General features: G+C 32.7%; 2 protein-coding genes across 2 annotated transcripts in view; one reads left to right on the top strand and one right to left on the bottom strand.

Annotated features, from left to right (window-relative positions):
- The window catches only part of LOC148618694 (uncharacterized), a 48755-nt gene extending 32687 nt beyond the window's left edge, over positions 1-16068 (bottom strand). The window contains exons 1-2 of the mRNA XM_088577851.1: positions 15938-16068; positions 8722-8854 (exon numbers count right to left, since the gene is read on the bottom strand). Coding sequence (XP_088433977.1) covers positions 8722-8854; positions 15938-15960 — 156 coding nt within the window. The 5' untranslated portion in view covers positions 15961-16068. The remainder of the gene's footprint in view (positions 1-8721; positions 8855-15937) is intronic.
- Positions 16069-19229: 3161 nt separating this feature from the next.
- On the top strand, positions 19230-22847 carry LOC148618693 (uncharacterized). Its single transcript, XM_088577850.1, has 6 exons — positions 19230-19288; positions 19731-20040; positions 20374-20508; positions 20952-21026; positions 21664-21719; positions 22719-22847. Exons 1-6 carry the CDS (start codon positions 19286-19288, stop codon positions 22794-22796), a joined length of 657 nt encoding a protein of 218 aa, XP_088433976.1. The 5' UTR covers positions 19230-19285; the 3' UTR covers positions 22797-22847.
- Positions 22848-24848: the final 2001 nt, after the last annotated feature.

Below are 24848 nucleotides of genomic sequence, written 5' to 3'. Positions count from 1 at the left end.
GATTAATGTATTGTATTATGTATCCCGTTTTAAATAGCAGTTCGCCTAAGAATCATGTATTTTTCACAGTAAGTGATTCATTGATGTCAGATATTCTATCCATATTGACTTTAAATCAGTTGGATATATTAGAAAAACAATAATTAAATTAAAAAAATGAAAAATATTTTCACCGCTACCATAGCAACAACCACTCCTTAGCAACGTCCAATTTAGGGCCTAATTATCACAAAAACATCACAATTTGAATGTAATTTCATACATCTAATAGTGGAAATTTGTCAAATTACATAACTATATTTATGAAGTGTGTCTTAAGGAAAACAATTTACAATTGAGTACAAAGCAATCTGATTTGTTTCGATCTGGTTACAATAGCAACCAAAATTCTTAAATTTGACATTTTTAAATATAAGAAAATAGGTTATGTTCAGACCCGTTTAGCCAGCACTAGAAAGAAGATATTTTCCAAATGTATGTATGGATGTGTAGCAAGACCTCTCCACTGAAACATATCAAAAATAAAAATGTGTAACCTGCCTTTGTTTTTTGCTCATCTGGACCCGAAATCACCACCCATAAAGACTTTTCTTCTTCTTAACGCTTTTCATACTAACATTGTTCAGACCATAACTTTTTTGTCTTTTGACCTAGACTTCTAATATTTTACAAGTTGTTTTATCCTCTCAGGTCAGAGTGTTGCGTACCAAAGTAGGTGACCTTTAACCTCAAGGTCAAATCACATACAAATTTTGGCAAAATACCATACAAAACTATCTCGGCCATAGTGTTTTTTTGTCTTTTTACCCAGATATCTGATATTTGGTATGTAAGTAAATCACATTAAGGTAGAGTGTAATGTTCTAGATAGGATGATTTTTGACCTTGACCCTTGATTCCAAGGTCAAATGACATACAATTTTTTTTCCAAATACCATACAAAATTTTGTCTGGGCCATATTTTTTTGTCTTTTAAACTTAGACTCCTGATATTTGGTATGGGGTTATATTTCCTCAAGTCAAAGCAACACGTACTAAAGTGGTTGACATTTAAACTTGACCCTTGACCTCATGGTCAAATAACATACCAAATTTTGACGCTTTTCATACAAAATTTGTCCAGACCATAACGTTTTTGTCTTTTGATCAAGACTTCTAACATTTGGTATGTTGGTATCCTCTCAGGGTGACATTTGATTTCAACCTGTAACTTCAAGGTCAAACAACATACAAATTTTGGAAAAAGACCACCCAAAGTTTTGTCTTCGCCATAACTTTTTTGTCTTTTTACTTAGATATCTGACATTATGTATGTGGCTATTTCCAAGGTGTGTGACTTTTGAACTTGACCTTTGACCTTATGATCAAATGACATACAAAATTTTGGCTTAAGTTAATGACTGATTTCATGCAATATTTCGCATCGTAGTATGTCATAAATGTAAAGAATCACTTGCCCTTTTATTGTGCTTAACCCCAAGTAGCAGGGTTAATAATTATTTAAACATCATTCTGTTATGGACAATGTGATCTCTAAATTTTAAAGTAGAAGAGCTTTAGTAATTATACCCCACGTAACGAAGTTGCACAGGATATAATGTTTTTGACCAGTCCGTCTCTACATCAGTCTATCTTCAGTTTTCCGGACTTTTTTTGAAGCAGTTGCAGACATTGACATGAATTCCGGTTTAAGTTCACCATGATAAGTTACAAGTCAAGTTTACGTTTCGTTCCACTCCGATGATTTTTACTTTAGATTAATTTTAACTTAAAGAAATTAAAGTCTGGAGTTTGAAACTACCATAATGGGTACCAGAATTTAGTTAGAAGATAAAGGTTTGTTTTCTTATCGTTTATTTTAAGCTCACATGGGACGAAGGTCAATGTGAGCTATTGTCATCACTTTTTTGTCTGTTGTAGTCATCTGTTGCTATTGTTAACTTTTTTTTATTTTGTCACAATCTTTTCTAATGCCTGAAATATAATTTTCAAAAATATTTTTTTTTAATTTTATTTTTTCACAATCTTTTGTAATGCCTGCAAAAAATAATTTTCAAAAGTCTTTTTGAAATTTTATTCTTTCTTTTTTTGCAATCTTCTCTTATGCCTGAAAAAAATCATTTTCAAAAGTTTTTTTTAATTTTATTTTGTTGCAATATTTCCTAATGCCTGATTTAACACTCTAATTCCTTGTTTATCTAGGTCCTTCTATATGTATTTCTCTTACGAATTCACTGGAGCATCCAACATGGGGATGCGTGGGTGTGTAGCATTTTAGAAACTATGAATAAACCAAACATAGGAAAGAGTAATCAAGGGAACCAAGATTCTAGGAGAAATCTACAATTACATATTTCATCTCGTACTGGCACATTAGAATCAATTGCAATATAGAAAATATGAACAATACAAGATAGTATACAAAGTTACATTATCCTTCTACTTATTTATTGCCCATACATGAGGTCAAAAGTAAACTTTAACATACTCAATGAAATGTAAAATATAAGTTGCAGATAGTTCACTTTTGCCTGGAAGCTAATTCACGATTCTTGGTGCATCAGTATATAACTTCAGTTATATGATCCTACCTTTTATATTTAATGAGGTTTGATACCAAAAGTACTAAATCATGATGTTGTTACCAAAAAAATAGATTTTGTCTTCTTTCACATATTCCTCTATATACTGTTACCTATTCAACTAGACTGGAACACAGACATAAACATACACGTAGATTTTCCAACAGTTCTTCATCAACTTCCTAATCCGAAGATAGTCAAATTCATAGTGAACCCGGTTTGTGATTCTTAAGATCTATTGACTGACAATGAATCAATTGTAATTCATTTCTGATACAATTTTACCTAAGAATTTAGACTGAACCAAAATATCTTAACAGAGTTGCTAAAGTGGAAAATGTAGGTTACGATAACCTAATTCTTTATAGTGTGTTTATCATATAAACGGCATATAAAATGTATGCACAATTTTTGTCAGTCCTTGTGGTAGTTTCCTTAAATGGGAAATAAATGATCACACATAAAATTATCTTTAAATGCTATTCAAATTTATTTCAATATGATTAGGGTACAACTATTACCCTAGGTCTTATATATACAAAAAGATAAGACAATATCGATTTTCCTATTGTTTATTTTCCATTCCTAGACTGTAATATTCCCAAAGCACCATCCTACGGTATTAACATTTACAACTGGTCTGTTTTGCTCGTCTTTGTAATAAAGTGTCAGATTTTATTGAACACAACAGTTTAAAAGCTTTAGCACCAAGGGGTACCGATTTCAAAAACTTCTATAAACGTTAACAAAGTGTTTTCACCGTTACAAAATTTCATCATGTTTTAGTACTTCATGTATCATACATATACCTCAATCAATATAAAAGGCAGGATCATATAATTGAAGTTATATACTGATGCTTTAAGAATAGCGAATCAGCATCCAGAAGAAGGGTAGTATCTCCAACCTATATTTTACATTTCTTTGACTTTGTTAAAGTTTACCTCTGATCTCATTGTATGGGCAATATTAAGTAGAAACTTGTTGACTATATTGCATAAAAGTAGTTCACATTTTCTAATTATGCAATTGATTCTTAAATGTCAAGACAAGATGAAATGTATAATTATAGGTTACCCATTTTTGGTTCACTCATAATTTCTAGACAGCCACAAGTAATAGATGTAGGGTAACAGGCCAGTAAACAAACATTTGGGGTTTTTTAGCTCACCTGGCCTAAAGCAAAGTAAGCTTATGCCATCACTTGTCGTCCGTCATCATCGACGAATTTTCGAAAATCTTTATCTCTAGAGAATTGTCCACAAAATGACCGTTGGGATTCATGAAAAAATCATTGCCACCGTTACTTAAAATAATACAGAGAAGTCAGAAGGCAGCTTTTGCAAATAATTTAAAATTTGTAGAGATTATATTGTTATGTTGTCATCATAAGACAGACTGATTCAGAAATTTTCGAAACGATTCGTATACTAATGTAGGTTCCTGGAACCCTTTTTTTTTCACATGTACATGTACAACTTTGCAATTCTTCTCTAAAACCATTTAAGATCATTTAATGGAAATAAAGCATATTAGTTCTTTAGTGTATTTGTGATCGAAATGACTTGTGATTTTTAACCCATGAATATATATGGCACCCTATACCAAAAATAGAAAATACGGGTCGGAAGACAGTTTTTTTAAATAATTCAAAAACTGTTACCTTTAGCAAAAATCTGGTTCAGGTCATAAAATGCTATTAAAAGCATTTCCTGCATTGGACTATTCAGTTATTTTTAACTTAGCCTGCTACCAAATTCTACGTTATGTCTGAACAACAAAATTATAAAACATTTTGAAATGGTCTATAAAAGAGAATCTACATGTTCATATTTATAAGAGTAATCAAGGGAACAAAGATTCTGTAGCGGAAATTAAAAAAAATGTAATCCTAGGACATTTTGATAAGGAGATGTGCATTTCAGTAAAACATGGGATATCATGTCAAGAGGAGATCAACAAAAACAAGAAATATTATTCTGGGATCTAATTGAATTATCTCAATGTACAGAAATTAATAAAAAAAAATTTAGCATCAGTCATATGATATCCGTCCTCATTAACACTAAGTCAAACTTTGGTATGTTTTTTGTCCATGAGGTCAAAGGTCAAGTTCAAATGTCAACCACTCTAGTATGTGATGCTTCCACTTAATGAAATATAGCCCCATACCAAATATCAAATGTCTACGTAAAAAGACAAAAAATATGGCCTAGACAAATTTTTGTATTGTATTTGGCCAAACTTTCGTATGTCATTTGACCTTGGGGTCATAGGTCAAGGTCAAAGGTCATCCTATCCAGAACATTACACTCTACCTTAATGTGATTTACTTACATACCAAATATCAGATATCTGGGTAAAAAGACAAAAAACATTTTGGCCGAGACAAAATTTTGTATGGTATTTTGCCAAGAATTTTATGTTTTTTCACCTTGGGGTCAGAGGTCAAGGTCAAAGGTCATCCACATAAAACATTACTCTCTGCCTTGGTGTGATATACTTAAATGCCAAAGATCAGCTATCAAAGTAAAAATACCAAAAAGTAATGGCACAGACAACATGATATATCGTATTATGTCAAACTTTGTATGTGATTTGACCTTGAGGTTAAAGGTCAGGGTCAAAGGTCACCTACTCTGGTACGCAACACTCTGAGGATATACCAACATATCAAATATTAGAAGTCTAGATCAGAAGACAAAAAAAGTTATGGTCTGGACAATGTTAGGATGAAAAGCGTTAAGATGAAGAAAAGTCTTAATGGGTGGTGATTTCGGGTCCAGATGAGCAAAAAAACAAAGATAGGTTGCGTATTTTTATTTTTGGTATGTTTCAGTGTAGAGGTCTAGCTACACATCCATGCATACATTTGGATAAGTAATCAAGGGAACAAAGGTTATAGCGGCAATCAAAAGAATGTAATCCAGGGACAAAGACCAGACATGGAAAACAGACATACACAACAAAGAACATAAAGTAACTAAAATCATACATACAAAGTAACAAAAGTAAATGAGCAACTCGGACTTCACTAAAAACTGGGAGCATGGACCAGGTGCACTGGTAGGGTCCTCTGCTTTTCTAGAAACACCCACCGAGTTGCTCATAAAAAGTCAAGTCCGGGGTAGACAAACGAGGAAAGGAAAACTATGACCCGTTGAATACGTCAATTTTCATGGTGCTGATGGATACACCATAACGATCCACGAGTTCATGATGACGACCATAAAACTTCTGTAGTGATGACTTCAATCTTGTAGCAACATAACCATGTTCCAGAAGCCTATTTGTTAGAGTTCTAGCGCGATACAAAAAGTCTGCGTAGTTTCGGCAAGCTCTGGCATAACGTATGAGTTGTGATATGAACACTCCATACGCAGGTGCTGAAGGGATGTTGCCACAGATGAAAGAAAAGTTGACAATTCTGAATGAAAAGTCAGCACATAAGTCGTAAAGTTTGGTCAATAGTTTTCCTTTACCATCGATTTCTAAGTGTAGGTCAAGATATGAGGCTGACTTCACAATGTCTGTAGTATCCTTTATCTCAAGTTTTTTTGGGTAGATGCGATGTATCAAATCCCCGAAATTAGAATTCTTTAAAGATAATACGTCATCTGTATAGCGGAAACTGAGATTGAAGGATCTAGCCAAACGATATTCTTTCTTTCTGATCAGATCAGCTATAAAGTCAGCCTCATAAGAATGAAGGAATAGGTCAGCAAGTAAAGGAGCACAATTTGTTCCCATTGGAATGTCGACCGTATGTTGAAAAACACTTCCACCACACTGGACAAATATGTTGTCGATTAAAAATTCCAGCATTTTGTAAACATCTTCCTCTGTATATTTGGAAGATGATTTGGAATTATTTCTTACAAAGTATGAGGAATCTCTACCAAGAACTATATATTTGTATCTAGGTGTACCATCTGAGTATGGGGAATAGAAGATTACAGTGTTGAAAAATCATAGGTTTTAATGCTATTATATTCAGATAATAGTCTCCAAAAGACCTTTCTAATTTTTCAGGATCCACATTGAATTAATACCACACTACGGGAGTAACAAGTGTTGTGGTAGGACTGTAGACCCTCTTTGACAGTTGTGAGTATAGAAGTTAAAAGTTTTGAAAGAGGTTTGGTGGTACATTTTGCAGATCCAGCTATAAAACGTTGTTTGTATGGATTCTTGTGAAGTTTAGGAATCCAGTACATAGACGGTAAATCACAATCATCGTCCTTGGTAGAGAGACCAAAAGAGGATAGCACTGATTTATGGTTTTCCACAATCTCTTCTTTGGAGAGAGTGGTAGCAGTGTAGGTCCTATTTTCTACGTCTACATCTGATAATAAACATTGGATATAAAACGTTTTGCAGACAAAAACAATGTTGTTTTGGGCTTTGTCTGCTGGTACGACAACATATTTGTCATGTATAGCAGACAATGTTTCTGCTACATCGGGTTCTTTGAAAACTGATGTAGCCTTGGCACTCATTGATCTACTTAAAACGTTCATTCGTTTCAAAATTAAAGACCTCACGGCCTTTAACCACTCTGACAGAGAATCAATGTCTTCTTGTTCTCGTTTTATCCATTTTCTTGCATAGTCCTCGACGGCATCCATAAGAACTTTAAAGTTATAATTCCAATTTATGGAGCGTGGTTCAAGGTACTTGGGACCTTTAGAAAAGATATTACGAAGAGATTCGTTTTCGATGTTGGTTAAATCTCCCGTAACGACGTGACCAGAAGGACCATATTTGAATAGAAAGGTTTTGCAAGAACAGTCAGGTGGTTTAGCCTTGAAGTCCTCAATCTCGAGGTTCTGCAATAGCCTTTTATAATTGAAAATTTTGGATGCGATGGATGAAGTATAGGAATATGAAATAATTGGTATGGATTTGTCCTTGAAATATGGGGGAATTTTGTTGGTAACGTTTTTGTGATGGAGGATGTTAGCCAAATTAATTGCATCTATACCTTTGTTGACAAACGGTAGTGGAAGAAATGATCGTTTTCTTCATCTTGACTTTTCACACAAACTGGTTTAAAGAGTTTGTGGAAACCAATATCCAAAATGATGGCAACAAGTCTGTATAATGATGACGTGGGGTCAGAAACAGGAGTGTCAAGACTTGTTTTGTGAAGGGGGTGTAGTAGAGTGAGAGGTATAGAATAAAGTTTGGTTCTAATGTGATGAAGTCCAAGTGGCAATATCTCTTTTCTAGTGCTGACAAAATGGGTCTGAACATAGTCTATTTTCGTATATTTCAAAATGTCAAAAAGTAAGAATTTTGGTTGCAATGGTAACCAGATCTAAACCGATCAGATTGCTTTGTACTTTATTGTAAATTGTTTTCCTTAAGACACACTTCATTAATATAATTATGTAGTTTGATAAATTTCCACAATCAGATATTTAAAATTTGCATTCAAATTGTGATGTTTTTGTGATAATTAGGCCCTAAATTGGTGGTTGCTAAGGAATGGTCGTTGCTATGGTAACGGTGAAAATATTATTCATTTTATTTATTGTTTTTTCAATATATTTGGATGAATATCTGACATCGATAAATCACCCACTGCATGATTCTTAGGCGGACTGCTACTTAAGTACTTTACAATATACATATAGATAAATTTCTTTCCGCGGTTAACATTAGTCACGTGTTTCACGAATAGAGTAAACCAATACAAAAGAAGCAAGAAAATTTAATAGTAATTTGGAGAAAGTGCAGGAGGAGGAAGGTTCCGGTCCCAACAAAATTTAATCCCACCCTTCGGACTTTCTGAAAGCAATTTATAGGTTGTTTATACTGACTTGCTTCCTTTCAGTGCTCTATCGTCAACTTGAATTTTGTTGATAAAAATGTGTTGTTGTTAATTCATTTAGTACCAAATAAGCAGCCAAAGAACTGATGTGTTCAGTTTTTTTATATATGCATCATTCCTCTACATCATGGTTGTATTTGATACATAATTGGTCAAATAGCACTTCGGTATTACTGAAACAGATGACGCCGATTCTGACAGATATTAGCAACACATTTATGAAACAGATATACAATAAATAATATGTTAATACTATCAGTTTGGGTAAGGTGTAGATTTTCCTCTCATAAGAATGAATCATACCTCATAATCTAAACCACACTTTTCTATTTCAAAACTCATGGTCGCACCGTAAAATTGCACATGGTTCTGTTTCTCATCACAAATCTGAAATGTGTTGTGGATAATTACAGACAGGAACAATGTGCTTTTGTACCTGAAATACAAAATATTCTTGAAAAAGTGTTTACTTTATAAGGTATTATTCAATGAAGATTTCCCAAATGAAATATGTTATTTTTTTCATTTTACGAACATTTAATTTTGTTACATATCAGCATTTAACACTTTCCCCTAATAGTCCCTGTAAAATAAGCCATCGTTGGATTTTTTCAGACTCTTTCATGTTTATACTATCTTCTATGTATCAGACAAGGTCCGATGGAGCAGTTAATCGAATAGAGTCATCACATACTGAGGTCTCACTAACCACTTCCGGGTCAAATGGCCTACCCCCCTATGTAGTACCAAAAACACACTGAACCTAGACATATGCATTGTAAGTGCATTATTTGTGTGTATTATGATTAAAAGTGGTCAAAATAAAGCTGAGAATGTGTACTTTAAAATCATATATGTAATTAACTACAAAAGTGTATGAATATTGTTTACATGTGTGAGTAATTTGCCTCCATGCTGTCAGCTAGCAGAACAGGTAAAAATGTGGATTTTCAGTATTATTTATTCAAGTAAATTTTGTGGAAAATTTCTACAATCATCGTACCATTAGCATAATGATTTTGGAAGCCTTACTTTCCAAGCTTCACAACGGTATGCAACTTTAAGATATCATTTGTCCTGGGAATTCACTGTGAGACTTTGAAAATTACTTTTTTAACATGTTAAGTAATGGAAACGTTAGAAGTGATTAGTGAGACCATAAATTAAATTATGGCATATTTCAGAGAAATACATAATTTGATGAAAATTGCCTTTCCTGGTCATTATTTCCATTTTCCCATAAAATCAGTATAGTGATATTAGTAATCTGGCTATATTTTAAGAGGTGCATTGTGCAAGGTATTTTAAAAAACAAAATAGCAACAAGACTTTTATCAGTAACAGTGACTCACAACTTGACGTCATCCATGAAATACACAATGTCACTGCTTTGGATATTCAAAGTACTCAAATAGTCAAACAGCGCAGACTTAGAATCACACAGTAATGAAATAGGTATGATATAAATTGTTGAAATCTGTTCTGTTTTTGATAATGATAAATGATATTTACTATTACAACTTCTTGAATTATCAAAGGTATCAATTTGGTGTGACAAGTTAGTTAAAATTGTAATTTTTAGTAATTTAGGGGAAATATCACTGAGGGGCATGATATAAAAATGACCATTTCTTTGTAGTCATATGTCTGATTTTGATAGTTCTGGTCTTATTAGACTCACAATACCACAAGCTTTCATCAAATGTAAAAAAAAAAGAAAAACATAAAAACTCATAAAATGTTTTTAAGGTCTCACTAACCACTTCCGGGTCAAATGGCCTACCCCCCTATGTAGTACCAAAAACACACTGAACCTAGACATATGCATTGTAAGTGCATTATGTGTGTGTATCATGATTAAAAGTGATCAAAATAAAGCTGAGAATGTGTACTTTAAAATCATATATGTAATTAACTACAAAAGTGTATGAATATTGTTTACATGTGTGAGTAATTTGCCTCCATGCTGTCAGCTAGCAGAACAGGTAAAAATGTGGATTTTCAGTATTATTTATTCAAGTAAATTTTGTGAAAAATTTCTACAATCATCGTACCATTAGCATAATGATTTTGGAAGCCTTACTTTCCAATCTTCACAACGGTATGCAACTTTAAGATATCATTTGTCCTGGGAATGAAAATTATTTTTTTAACATGTAAAGTAATGGAAACATTAGAAGTGGTTAGTGAGACCTGAGACTTATGTATAGTGATTATTTGTTGTGACATGTATGATCGTCATTCCCACATTACACCACCTAGATGCGCTGTCCTGTACCACCATTCATAGTATACGAAGTTTAAACTCTAGATTTAGACTACAAGGAAGAATGATCCGGTCAGCAAAAGCTAAATTTATTGAAAGCGTAGCGTACCGAGTGGTCTATGGAGCTGGACTTTGTGCCGGTGGTGTTACCATAGATGTCAAAGCGGTTCAATTCTAGTCCCACAGAGGGAACTACCGAAAATGTAACAGGTCTTACATGATTTGGAATTTTGAGACATTTACATATACATGTATATATAACTCGATCCAGCCGATCAAGTCATTTTGAAGTATTTTAATATAGAACCATTTGTTTTTCTACAAGTTGTCGAATTTTAAATCAACTACGAAATTAGACTCTAAAACAAAACCACCCATGCCAATTCGATCAAGCTCTTCCTTTTGATCCAAGAAAATATTGATATCACTTCATTCTCTTACTTAACGTATATTCGAATATATCTTTTATCAATTTGTGAGCGTCTTTTATATATCACTAATATAAGAATAAAACGAGAATTGGTGTGGTGTATATGTCAAAGAGACAACAACCTTACCGGGATGAAACTTTCAGCCCAAGGCCACCCATTGGTTTTCAATGAACGACGAGGAAATCCTCATACCACAGGGCAGGTTGCAGCTTGCACCACAACACCATTAAACAGAGGTACAACTATAGAGTTGCTTCTATATAATCAAGTAACATAAAAGATAAACTAAAGTGAAAACGAAACAAGACATGTAGAATCCAGAAATGCCCGACTTTAGACAGGCGCAAAAAATGCGGCGGGGTTAAAGTACTTTGTTGTGATCACAACTCTCCCCCTCTGACTCTCTTGTAACAACGGAAATAAAGAAACTGAGTATAAATTACACAAATTTACAAAATAAGGACTACTAGCGGTGATGTGACAAGGCAGCTCCAGACCAGTTTAAACCTGCGAAAAATTATGTCCCAAACGTATGTAAAACCAATCCCAATTCTTCATATGCGGGGTTGAAAATCACGATATATCATAAATCATACAATGAGGACACAACGACATGTCATGCCAAAAACTGCTTCAAAATATAGTGTTTAAACTTCTATGTAAAGACACTATGAGGGAATCAATGTTAATACCAACAAAAACGCTATCCTTAACGATTTGACAACAACTGCATAAGTATATCCCTTACGAATGAGCCTATTCAACGGTTCAGTTAACTTGGATGAGTATCGAGCTTTCCGTGATTTGTGTAGAATATTACCGTAAAACAAAGGGTAAGAGATACCCGTGCGTAATAATCCTTAACAAGTACAGTGAGTTCCTTGAGTCGGTTGTAATTTTTGTGAATGATTTTACGAGCTTGTAATATTGAAACCCTTGTAGCAATTTCTCAGTTATATAAGGATTTCTTTCGTTAAAATCCGAAACATTGTTACAAATACGAGCCAATCGAACCAGTTGTGATGTGTAAACACTATATGATTATGACAAGGGGACGTCACCATCTAAAACGGATAGTTAACAATAGGGATGTAAAATAAGCCCTTATATCGTAAAAGCAAGTATTAAGTTTACCTTTATCGATATGAATACAAAGATAAAGAAACGGACATTCTTTATTATCGATATTTCTTTATTCAAAGACAGTTTTACGGGATATATATCTTTAGTATAAATATTGAAGTCATTGTTGTTTAGGGTCAAAATATCGTCAAAATTACTAAAGGTGTTAAACAAATTTGTCTACCAAATGTTCTTTGGAAGGGTCTTTATTTATTCTAGTCATAAATTGTGATTCGTAACAGTACAGGAAGAGGTCTGCAATAAGTGGTGCACAATTGGTCCCCATGGGACCGTCAATAACTTGAAGATAAACGGTTTCGCCAAAACGTATGAAAATGTTGGCTAATTGGAATTCGTAAGCCTATCAAAAGTAATCCAATGAACTTAGTTATTTTATGTTTTTCTTTACTAAAAAATGATCTAAGAGAATTCGAACAAATATTTTTACATAATGTTTCATTAAATGACCATTAGATAAGATATGCGAAATTATTTTACGAGATTTTGTGGAATTGTAGTGTATAGAGTTGAAAAATCATAACAAATTAGAAAGATACCACATTGGCATGTAATTTATCACGCACTTCAAGCGAGATTTTAAGTTCTCAGTTTCCGCTGTATATATGATGTATTATCTTTAAACAATTCTAATTTCGGGAATTTTATACATCGCATCTACCCCAAAAGAACTTGAGATATAGACTACAACAGACACTGTGAAGTCAGCCTCATATCTAGACCTACAATTAGAAATCGATGGTAAAGGAAAACTATTAACCAAACTTTACGACTTATGTGCTAACTTTTCATTCAGAATTGCCAACTTTCCTTTCTTCTGTGGCAACATCCCTTCAGCACCTGCGTATGGAGTGTTCCTATCACAACTCATACGTTATGCCAGAGCTTGCCGAAACTACGCAGACTTTTTATATCGCGCTAGAATTCTAACAAATAAACTTCCGGAACATGGTTATGTATGTTGCTACAAGATTGAAGTCATCACTACAGACGTTTTATGGTCGTCATCAAGAACTCGTGGATCGTTATGATGTATCCATATGCACCACTGATTTGTTTAACGTGTCATAATTTTCCTTTCCTCGTTTGTCCAACCCGGACTTGACTTTTTATGAGCAACTCGGCGGGTGTTTCTAGAAAAGGAGAGGACGCTTACCCTACCGGTGCACCTGGTCCATGCTACCAGGCATTAGTTGAGTCCGAGGTGTTCATTTGCTTTTGTTACTTCGTTGCTGCTTTCCATGTCTGGTCTTTGTCCCTGGATTACATTCTTTTGATTACCGGTATAATCTTGGTTCCGTTGATTATTCTTTGACAGAATTGTCTTGAAGGTTCCGATAACAGTTTAGCTATTAGTTGATAGTCGCATTTTAGGAATTTAAGTGATTACCTATTTCGTATATTTTCTTGTTTTTTCCTTCATGTAACAGTGTTTATACACCTTTGTATTTAGACCTACAAAGAGCTGATACTTCAAATATTTTATTAACAATATGTTTGACAAATATTTTTGCGTCACTTAATTCTATCCCCCCGATTCGAATACATTTATACAGAGTTTGACTTGCTTTTGTTATTGCACAATTCATATGGCTAAGAGTTAGTGTATCATTTAGTTCATCTTCTTTTTTATATTGTTATTTTCTATTAAAGTAGATTGCACCTCATATATTTGGTAGATAAGTTTTTCTTGTTATTATGGAAGATGACTTTGAATTAACATACTTTAGAATTTTTATGTAAAAACATAGGTCAGAGAACTTGCTTTCTAGATAATTGAGCCTTAATAAAGATAATTTGTATATGGATTCGTTTGGAGGGGGAATTTTACTATTTTGCAAACTCTACTTTTGTAATTTTACCATACATTTTTTATGTCAAAAATTCTTTACTGTTTTACATCCTTTATTAGCATTATTAGTTCATTAAAAATATAAATGACTGTGTGATTTTGTAAGATGACAGAAAAGCATGATCATGTATGGTAACAGGTATGTTCAGCCTTAATCTATCCACGCTACTAGTCAATAAGGTTTATAGGCGATCAAAAATACGATAAAAGACCTTTCCAAAGGTGTATAATATAGCCGTGTGTTAGGTAGGTGCATTAAAAACCTCGAAATCCCTTGGTCGGTACTCGCCTATTAGGTCATTAATGGAAACTACTATGGATTATTCATCTACAAATATTCAGGATATCTGATTGTCCTATAGTTACCCGTGGATACAGTTGATCTATTTAAAATAACATGAGTACATATTTGCATACATGTGTACATTATCAACTGTAATAATTTCCACACAGATTTTTGTTCCAAAAATACTTTCCGTAATACACTGTATGTAAACGACAATTGACAAAAATTGCGTTTATCTTTGATTAAATATGTCATCTTAGTTATTTTTCACGTCCGAAACGTAACAATTAAAATATAATAGTTATCGATTACTTTTTGATCGAACTTGAAACACACATTTTTGTCTTGCTCTTAAGTTACCGAATAAACTCCTTTGGACAATATTTTTGTTTTATGTTACCAAGGTTGTAACCCTTCAATGTAATGAACTTGTATTGGAAAACGTTTAATATTAATGAATAATCATAATTAAAAGTTGGCGTACATTCCGTGCATCTCAATTATTGATGTTAATTAGTACAATTGAAATAGCCGAATAACATTCGTATTGAATGCAATACTATCACAAACTTGTAGATTTTAATACTTACTAACGTTTTTTGTGAAACATGAAAAACACTTTTTGTCATTGTTTAGGTTGAAATAGAATGAAATACGTAGGTTAAATCAAAAGTTCATTTTCTACGTTTTTGTCATATTTTTCTAAAATATTTTTGCTAATATTGAAATGCTATCAAATTATTGAGAACAGCTGTTTAGAGGCAATTTCCAATAGTGATTTGTTTTTTATATCTTCAATTGCATCGACAATATGTCACCTACTATTATCTCTTCGTGAAAAAATTACTTTAATTTTAGCGCGCTTTGTTAATTACATTTACTAAAACAGTTCTGCTAAATCGCTGGTAATTAATTTAACAAAAAACTGTGAAGTCAGCCGCATATCTTGACCTATAATCAGAAATCGATAGTGTATCCATTTGCACCATGAAAACTGATTTATTCAACGGGTCATAGTTTTCCTTTCCTCGTTTGTCTACCCCGGACTTGACTTTTTATGAGCAACTCGGTGGGTGTTTCTAGAAAAGCAGAGGACGCTTACTCTATCGGTGCACCTGGTCCATGCTCCCAGTTTTAAGTGGAGTCCGAGTTGCTCATTTGCTTTTGTTACTTTGTATGTATGATTTTAGTTACTTTATGTTCTTTGTTGTATATATCTGTTTTCCATGTCTGGTCTTTGTCCCTGGATTACATTATTTTGCTTACCACTGTAACCTTGGTTCCCTTGATTACTATTTTATTTATATCCAATAAATACATTTTATGGGAACATCTACATTTTTACCGGAAGCCCTTGGATGTTTGATAGATTGTCGTAGTTTAATACTTTTCTTTAAAGAAACCATTTTCAAGTGAGATAGAAAGAAGTAAAACGAGCGTTAAAGAAAATAGAATTGTATCAAACGCAATGACAAAAAAAAAGAAATATATCATACTTATTTCAAATCTTCGTCTTTCAATATCTTACAATATGGATTACTTACCATGACAACAGATACGTTGTCATTGTGAGGCGAACATGAAACTGTAGAACGTCTATCGTCTACAGCATACGGACTTCGATCACACAAGCGATCAAAATCACAACGAGACAACTACTGACAACTCAAACAGGATACTATATGTTTTTAAATGTTGCTGAAATGTTGCTGAAATGGATTCCTTATTTGAGTTAATAACTTGTACAAAAACATGTCAGAGTCAAAACAAATCAGTTATCTAATAATATCTGTCTGCTCCCTGTCATGAAATATTAATCTAGCATTGTCAAAACATATATGATCACCGTTGTTCATGCTGAATTTCAATAATTTGATTGATATATTTCGCCTTTATTGGATGTCAATGTCAAATATGATAAATTGAATTAATATATGTTTTCATTACAAACAATCAATGGCGAAAAATTACAATTTCAAATTCTATGCATGAGATCAAGATTAATCTTGTAGGTTTTGGACATGTGAAGTTTTTCTTCCAATATCACGTCTACAGTAAACAAATTTCGGATGCAGTTTCCAAAAACAATGGATGGCAGATTTTTGCGCTTACTTATGTATATTCAACCATACGTTCATTTGTTTAGACTATTTTCATTGACACACAGTATCATGCCATTTTGTTATTTTTTCGATAATTTCAGCAAAACTGTAACAAATCATATTACCATTTGTAAAGGATATTGAGTTTGGGTCTTTTATTTTGATAACCACTTGCAATAGGAAATATATTTAGCATATATCTTTGGAAAGTTGTCTAGGTCGGTATATCGATGTTTTCATTATATGAGGTGGTCACTAATTCATGAAAATCAAATCAAAGATCAAACAATCATCTTTCTCCAAAAAGTTATTTTCTTTTATTTTCTAAAGTAAAGTCAAGTAAAAAATGTACCAAGACTCATTTCTGAATGGTTTTCTATAAACTTTCACCTTTTCATAATTTTGCATTCAAGACAATAGCATTTCATATTGTGGTGGCTAAGTAAATGTAATTTAGATTATATTCATTATAACTTACTAAAAGTAAAACTTGTAACTCTTCAAACTTTGTTTTCATTGTTTCAAGGTCAATGGGAGATAACTCCTTACCCGGGTTCTCATAAAAACATGATTGCAACCCTGATTCATTATCACAAACTGAGTAAATGGTGTTTTAATTGTGTGATTAAAGTTTTAATTTAGGTGAATTAAATTTAAAGACATTATTAGCATTTTTTAATTATTCATTAAAATTAATGACAAGTTGAAGAACAAGTTAATTATATAATTAATTTTAATCAATTGATTAAGGTATTTTAATTACTAATTAAGATTAATGACAAGTTGAGCAACAGACCCCTGCATTAATAATAATGCATTTACACTTATAAACATGTTAGTGTTGACTCAAGATACAAAAAGAAAGAGGTTACTTCCCTTTCATTATATATCAGAATGTTTCTTTTAATTAACATCATATAACGGAATTGATATCAAGCGTTATTACATCGCTTATATTCATTAAATAAGTAGGGTGCTAGCATGCTTCAAAATACGTTAAAATTTGTCTAATATTTGTTCTTTAAATCAATGGTATTCAGTTCTTTTTTTCTGGCTTTATTACAACCGAAAAGTGACACAAAACAAAATAAACTAAAAATAGTCTAATGTACAATTTCGGGTATTAATATTCACCAAAATAACAATTATATTGATCCAACCCATATCCTTAGCGCATATTCTTATGTAAAAATGTGGGCAAAGATATACCGATTTCTTAGACATGGCTGACATTTTGCACGGATGATTTGCCCAAATCTGGTAGGTGATATCTATCTTTACGACATAACTTTTGTGACGATATATGTTTTTTTTTTAATTTTCATATTTGATTATGGTAAATAAATATTGGATATTTTTCTTTTTTTCCGATAGCCATATCCAAAATCTAGTTAAAATTTTCAAAGGTTGTGATCTGGTATAATACCATGCGCTAAATCGATATTACCTGAAAGATGATCTCATCATATGAAACAGTTGTTTTGCTATTACCAAAACAATTTATTAATGGTAAAAATAACGTATCAAAAACTTTCCAATTTTAATGTAGAATGTAACAGTTATACCTATCTTGCTTTACTTTTACCCTAAATACAAAACACCATGATGGCCGACTGAACATTGTGTCCATAACATTGGCATAAAGGGTTAACGTGAAGAGATTCACATTAGATTATAATGCCCGATTGGATTTTATGCCCATATTAATGTCATAATTGTAGAGAGATTCACATTCGATTATGATGCCTGATTGAATGTTATGTTCATAACACTGTCATACAGGGTTACCGTAAAAGATTCGCGTTAGATCATGATGCCCAACTGGATTTTATGTTCTTATTATTGTCATAAAGGGTTACCGTAAAAAGATTATCATTAGGTTATGACGCCGACTGAATTCATGAAAGAAATTGTAGTGTTATCCAATACATTGCAATATGTTTATATTGAGTGGCTCGCATAGATTCAATATGAATTACTAGAAACCTATTCCCTACTTGCGGAGCTCGGGATGCAGCCATATTTTATCCTGTTTATGCAGAGTTACCTCCAGTAAGAGCAGGTATAATTTCGAAGTCTCTCTAATCGATGTTCGGATTCGGATGCCGAAAAAATATGCAACTCCAATGAAAATGGAATCCCCAGCAGACAAACACAACGGTGTTTCTAAAATTTACAGGGTGTTTCATTTTGTTGGTAGGTTACATAAGTATGATTTTCATTTGTATCCCGGGTAAAGACAATTTATGGCAGGGTCAGAAGAACGAGAAATTCCCTTTTGACTCTCGAGATTTTCTAAAGTATCGTCGATATCGGGTGGAAAACCGTAAGTGTTCCGAATATACACCTGCTCCAAAGGGAGATAAATGTTGACAAAATGTTGGTCCGCAAGTCGGGATTACTGAAAATAAAAATTTTGGAAAATTTTTGAATTCCGAGACATCCCCAGAATCCATGTTTCACCATTTTTATACTTTTAATGCGAAGATAGAAGGGGTGAAAAGATAAAAAATAAAATGTATTTGCATTCTTATTTTGAATTTCAACACAAACACAAAATACAGAAGTACCTAATCGAACATCGCTATTCCTTGACTAAACCACTCATTTCTTGGTAAACCGATCTAAAATTATCGAATTTATGTATATACTTGTTTGTTAAAAACATTATTTCACGAACTTAATCCACGTATGAAAAAAAAACATTAAATCGGTATTTGATCCCTGATTTCTGTTATAGATATCTGAAACCAAGTTCGATATGTCACATTGTGTGATTAGAATCTGAAGATGGTAAGTATTCAATTTTTACATTTTCAATTTTTTTCCATATCTGCCTTATTAACATTATAAACGTTGACCTTTAACTAAAGACAAACAAAAAGTAAACTTTCAGAATTTGACTTTTTAATGGGATTCTTCCTGCTCGATTGTCCTTGAAGTTTCTTCGTGTTTAATGCGACTGAATTTTCGTAGCTTTTTTATATACAATCTCCTGTTTGAGAGTTTAGAATTACTATATATTCTGAGATATCGTTACAAGGGCCGAAATTGATTTGACGAAGTGTTCTGTGCTCATCATGAATTAAAAAAAAATAATTCTGGTTTATGATGATATATTATAACGAACGTACAAAAGTTGTACTAACAAAACTTGCACCTAAAACCAAGATAAAAACTGTGTAATGAATTGCGACCTGAAGTTCAAACAATAAACTGTTTTAATTTTTACTAGAAGCTATTTCGATCGGCTTTCCTGTTATGCCTGGTCACCATTTTTGTTCAGTGTCAAGACGATTTCTTTGATGAAAACGATGAGAAACTTGACGATGTCGACCGGGAAGTTAGAGGCGTGGATGACGATATAAATGATGAATCAGTTGCTGATGAAGAAGAAAATTATGCAGACTTAGAGGAAAGGTCATTAGATGATTTGGACGAAGTAGAAGAGGAAGATTTAGATGATGACAGGGTAACAAGATCAGACGACAAAGTCGAGGATGAGGATACAATAGCCGAAAACGAAAGGTCGTTGGAGGACGAAAGTAAGTAGTTTATTTTGTTTGCAATTTCTTGGTTTGGTAATTAACTAGCCCTCCTTATTGATAAACTTAACTTTCTGTTTGTATTTGATTGTTTTTATTTTTATTTATTTTTTTTGCATGTTTGCCTGTTTGTTTGTTTGTTTGTTTGTTTGTTTGTGTTTTTCCTTTGATGTTATTATTCATGTTATCTGTGAATGAGATAAGATACTGAAATTGATACCTACATTCTAGCAAAATAATCGCTTTATTGAAGAAATATTAATGCAGGTATTTCTTATTTGAATAAAAATATGAAAATGTATTGCATATAAAAATCTTTTATTTCTGTTTCAGCATCAGAGGAAGAATCTACAGTTGAAAGACGAAATACACTGAACGACCTTAGGAAGGCTAGAAAAGAATGGAAAGCTTGTAGGAAGGGAGTTAAACGATCGGAAGGCTGCAAAACTTGTATTAGATCGTGCAGAGGTATACATATGTCGTTATATTACAGACGTTGGTACAGAGGCACATATTTATCCCCAAACATAAACAATGATAAATGAGTGCATGATGAAGAAACTAATGAGTAGAACAGCATAGATGAAATTTTAGATAAATTGATCATTGCAATAATGCAAATTTCGTTTGAAGGGAAGTACAAAACATATTTATAAAGGGCACTTTAATTCTTTGAGAAAATATTGGTATATTGAGTAACCAGACAAAGATAAGCCCAAAACAACTAGAGAACGGAGAGTTAAATTTCAATGATTCGTTCAAAATTGGTTTAATGAATTTGCTTGATAACTTGGGTCAGCAAAATCATTTCATGACTAGATACCAAACGGACAAAGAGACTTGCAGACAAATGCTGTTTGACTTTACTATGAAATTTATGCTTTTTAATAAATGTTCCGTTAATTCCACAGGGAGGAAATCATGGTCATGCTGGCGAAGTTGTAGAGATAAATGTCAAAAGTTCCGAAATCAGATGAGAAACAAAGGTATTTTATATATGTACATGATCTAGAAAGGTTTATAGAGAAGGCAAATGAACTTTTTGAGTTTTTATATTTACGTGGTACAGCGGAGATACATTTTATTTAGATAGATGAGTGTCAAATTTCATTTGAATAGTAACACGTTTTTATGATAGGATAAATCAATATCGTCTATTTAAGTTATAACATTATAATATTGCCAAATCACACAGTTACGTCATCAACTTTTTTTACTCATTTAATTGTTTATAATAAAGTAAGATTATATTTTTTGTAATTTTTAAAAATGCCAATGGAGTATACTTGAAAATAAACGGCTCCTCGGTTTTAGTTGTGCAAAATGAGATATTGGCGTTTTTCCGTCATAAACAGAAAATATTATAGTCGTTTCTAAAATAAGAGTTTTCAGACGTATTTATAAATGGTTTCGGAACATTTGAAGATTTTTTTTCTTGTGTCTTAAATACCATATATTTGTTATCTAACAGAATAAAAAAAATAACAATAGATTAATCATTTAAAAGAGATTTTTTATGAAAAAATGTAAACATTATTGATTTGCATCTGTTGATAAACTACTTAGTATAGAAAATATTTCATTAACATTTTTTTTAAAATTATTTTGCTTTGTATTTCCCAGTTAAAGGCTGCATGGAAATAAGAAATCAGTTGAGAGAGTTAAGAAAACAAGTTAGGGTGTGTATAAAATATTTCATAATCTCATTTTTATCATTTTAGTATACTATCATTATCAGTATTATTGTTTAAGAGGGCGTCCACGCAAAAACCAGGAGTGGGTGGCACATGACAAATGTTTCAGCCATTTCATTTTGTAAATGCATCATTTCTCAGCGTTGAATGTTGGATTTTGATTAACTGTAACGGTTAAAAAGAAATAAATTATATAGAAAGCATTGAAAAAGGGGAGATAACTCTTTCATTTTTATGCAAAATTTGTTTGCTTTCTTAGGGAACTTTTAAATCATTTTCTGAGCCATTCATTGTCGAATTGAAAAAAAATCTTTGTACTGTTTGACATAAATATGATATAAGCATTACATTGGAAGAGCAGAAATGTCCGTGGAATAAAAGTTTCTATGTGCCATTCATATCATAGAATTTGCTTGATCTCTACATGGATATTCTCTTAAAACCTACAAGATTTCTGAATAATTTACGACACGAAATAAGGAGTGTCATTTATTTTCAGTGATTTAAGATGAGTTCTTTAAATTCTTGAAAAGCTATTGTTTCTTTTTTTTCTACTTATGTTTTTAATGTATAAGAAAGATTGAAACTTTAAAGTGGTTCAACAATGCATAATCTTAATAACCACGTGTGTATTTTGTTTATGATTGGTCCATCCATGTTGAACGGTGACTGTAACAGTCCCCAGAGCCACAAAACTTGAAAAATTACACAAGTTTTCAGTGTTTGTGACGTCATCGATTTCTAAGACGTTGATTGGAGTTACGGAAGTTACGATAATTCTCAGGCTTAAGTATTTTGTATTAACTTTTGTGGCGTTGGTGCCTAGCCTCCTTATATTTGTCTTTCATTTTCCTTTAAGGGCTCTCTATATAAAGTATTTACACTATGTACACTTATATAATAAACCTTTAATTTTATTTCTGCACGAAGTTATTTCGTTCATACGGAAATAACTATCATGTTGTTTTTTTTTTACGTTTCCAGAAAAAGGTATTGGGAAATGGTAGATCGTGGTGGAGAAGAGGAAGGAAAGGGAAAAACGGGAAAGGAAGAAAGGAATGAACAAGTATATACAATCATAATTTACTGAAATAAAATCTGGACGACAACAAACACGCATATATTTTTTTAATTTATGAAATTTCCTCGCGAAGAATTATTCGAAATTTTGTATTCTGAATACCTAAGATTACAAATATTTATATATCCAGTTAACTAATAGCAATCGAATCCTACCTAATACAAACTAAAAACAACATATATATGTGCAGTTTATTGATGCATGCTGAAATTTGTCGAAAACATGCTATAAACAACACAGAAGGCATTGTACTCAGTTTATTGCTACTGAACTCTGTCGTTATCATAATCATAAATAACATAGAACTCTCTTTCTACCATTCTAAAATCTTGCTTCTTTAGTCGGTGTGATGTACATCGTATCAATCGAATAGAGGCACAGACAAGTGCTTTAATTGGATGGTTATTACGGCATATACAGACAACTGTTTTACTTGCTTTCCTATCCAAATTACCACGCTTGTACCAAAGAATAATCAACCAAGCGGAAATCAAAGATATACCAAGAATAAATACAAGACAAGAAAAATAGACACATAACAAAGAACATGAAATAACCAAAACCCTTTGTTCTCGTTGATTCAAATATTATTAGCTCACCTGGCCGAAGACCACGTGAGCTATCTATTGCTATCAATTAACGTCCGTCGTCCGTCGTCGTCGTAAATTTTTTTTTTCAAATTTGGCATGAATATTCCTTATGGTATCTTCTATAGAACTAGCGTAAGAATTTTTGTTACACTAAAAAACATGGCCGCCATTTCTATAAGTCGTCCATAGGGAAAAAATAGTTTTATATGCAAATAACTTTAAAAAATTGTTGGGTTTAGCCAATTCTGACTGGGTAAAAGTGTCTGCCATGATAAGAGCTATGTCTGGTCAAATGTACGTGTAAATCTTTTAAGTCATGTTGGTTGTTGCCTTTTTCGACGTTTTTTCACTGTTTTAATGTTATTTCTTTCAAAAAAAGTAATCAAGGGAACAAAGGTTATTGCGGTAATCAAAAGAATGTAACCCAGGGACAAAGACCAGACATGGAAAACAGACATACACAACAAAGAACATACACAACAAAGAACATAAAGTAACTAAAATCATACATACAAAGTAACAAAAACAAATAAGCAACTCGGACTCCACTAAAAACTGGAAAAACTGGGAGCATGGACCAGGTGCACTGGTAGGGTAAGCGTCCTCTGCTTTTCTAGAAACACCCGCCGAGTTGCTCATAAAAAGTCAAGTCCGGGGTAGACAAACGAGCAAAGGAAAACTATGACCCGTTGAATAAATCAGTTTTCATGGTGCTGATGGATACACCATAACGATCCACGAGTTCATGATGACGACCATAAAACTTCTGTAGTGATTACTTCAATCTTGTAGCAACATAACCCTGTTCCAGAAACCTATTTGTTAGAGTTCTAGCGCGATACAAAAGTATGCGTAAATTCGGCAAGCTCTGGTATAACGTATGAGTTGTGATAGGAACACTCTATACGCAGATGCTAAAGGGATGTTGCCACAAATGAAAGGAAAGTTGACAATTCTGACTGAAAAATCATCACGTTTGTCGTAAAGTTTGGTCAAAAACCTTCTCCTCTGACACTACCAGCCTAATTAAGACCAAACTTGGTATGAATGTTTTTTAGGGTGTTCGGCATAGAACAACATAGCCGCCGTAACTAAAAATATAACATAGGAGTCAGATAAAAGTTTTCTCATTTATCTCCAAAACCGTTCGGTTTAGCCAAATTCTGACTTAGTAAAATTGTATTCTTGTAAATGTTAAACCATGTTGGAGTTATTGCATTTTTGATGTTTGGTCGCTATTTTCAGTCTTATTTCTTTAAAATATTTTCTCGTAAGAAACTATTGGACATAATCATAATATAATGAAAATTGATATTAAAAAGTAAGAAATCGATGTTGGAGTAGCCAGAATTCATGTGTAAACAAAAGATACTGTAACAACATTTTTAATTGGTATGATGAAAATACAGATTATGCTCTATTTTTTCAAAGAAAAAATCACAA

This window comes from Perna viridis, chromosome 4, assembly GCF_037379345.1.
Source record: "Perna viridis isolate PV_CMFRI_1.1 ecotype Kerala chromosome 4, ASM3737934v1, whole genome shotgun sequence".
NCBI lineage: Eukaryota > Metazoa > Mollusca > Bivalvia > Mytilida > Mytilidae > Perna > Perna viridis.
The sequence above is the reverse complement of the archived record's forward strand: the minus strand, read 5'-3'. Positions and strand labels throughout refer to the sequence as shown.

Excerpts from the sequence above, each read along its gene's own strand:
- LOC148618693 (XM_088577850.1), top strand. Across the intron at positions 21,027-21,663 it reads AAATCAGATGAGAAACAAAG|TTAAAGGCTGCATGGAAATA; the intron begins GTATTTTATATA and ends TGTATTTCCCAG. Across the intron at positions 21,720-22,718 it reads AGTTAAGAAAACAAGTTAGG|AAAAAGGTATTGGGAAATGG; the intron begins GTGTGTATAAAA and ends TTACGTTTCCAG.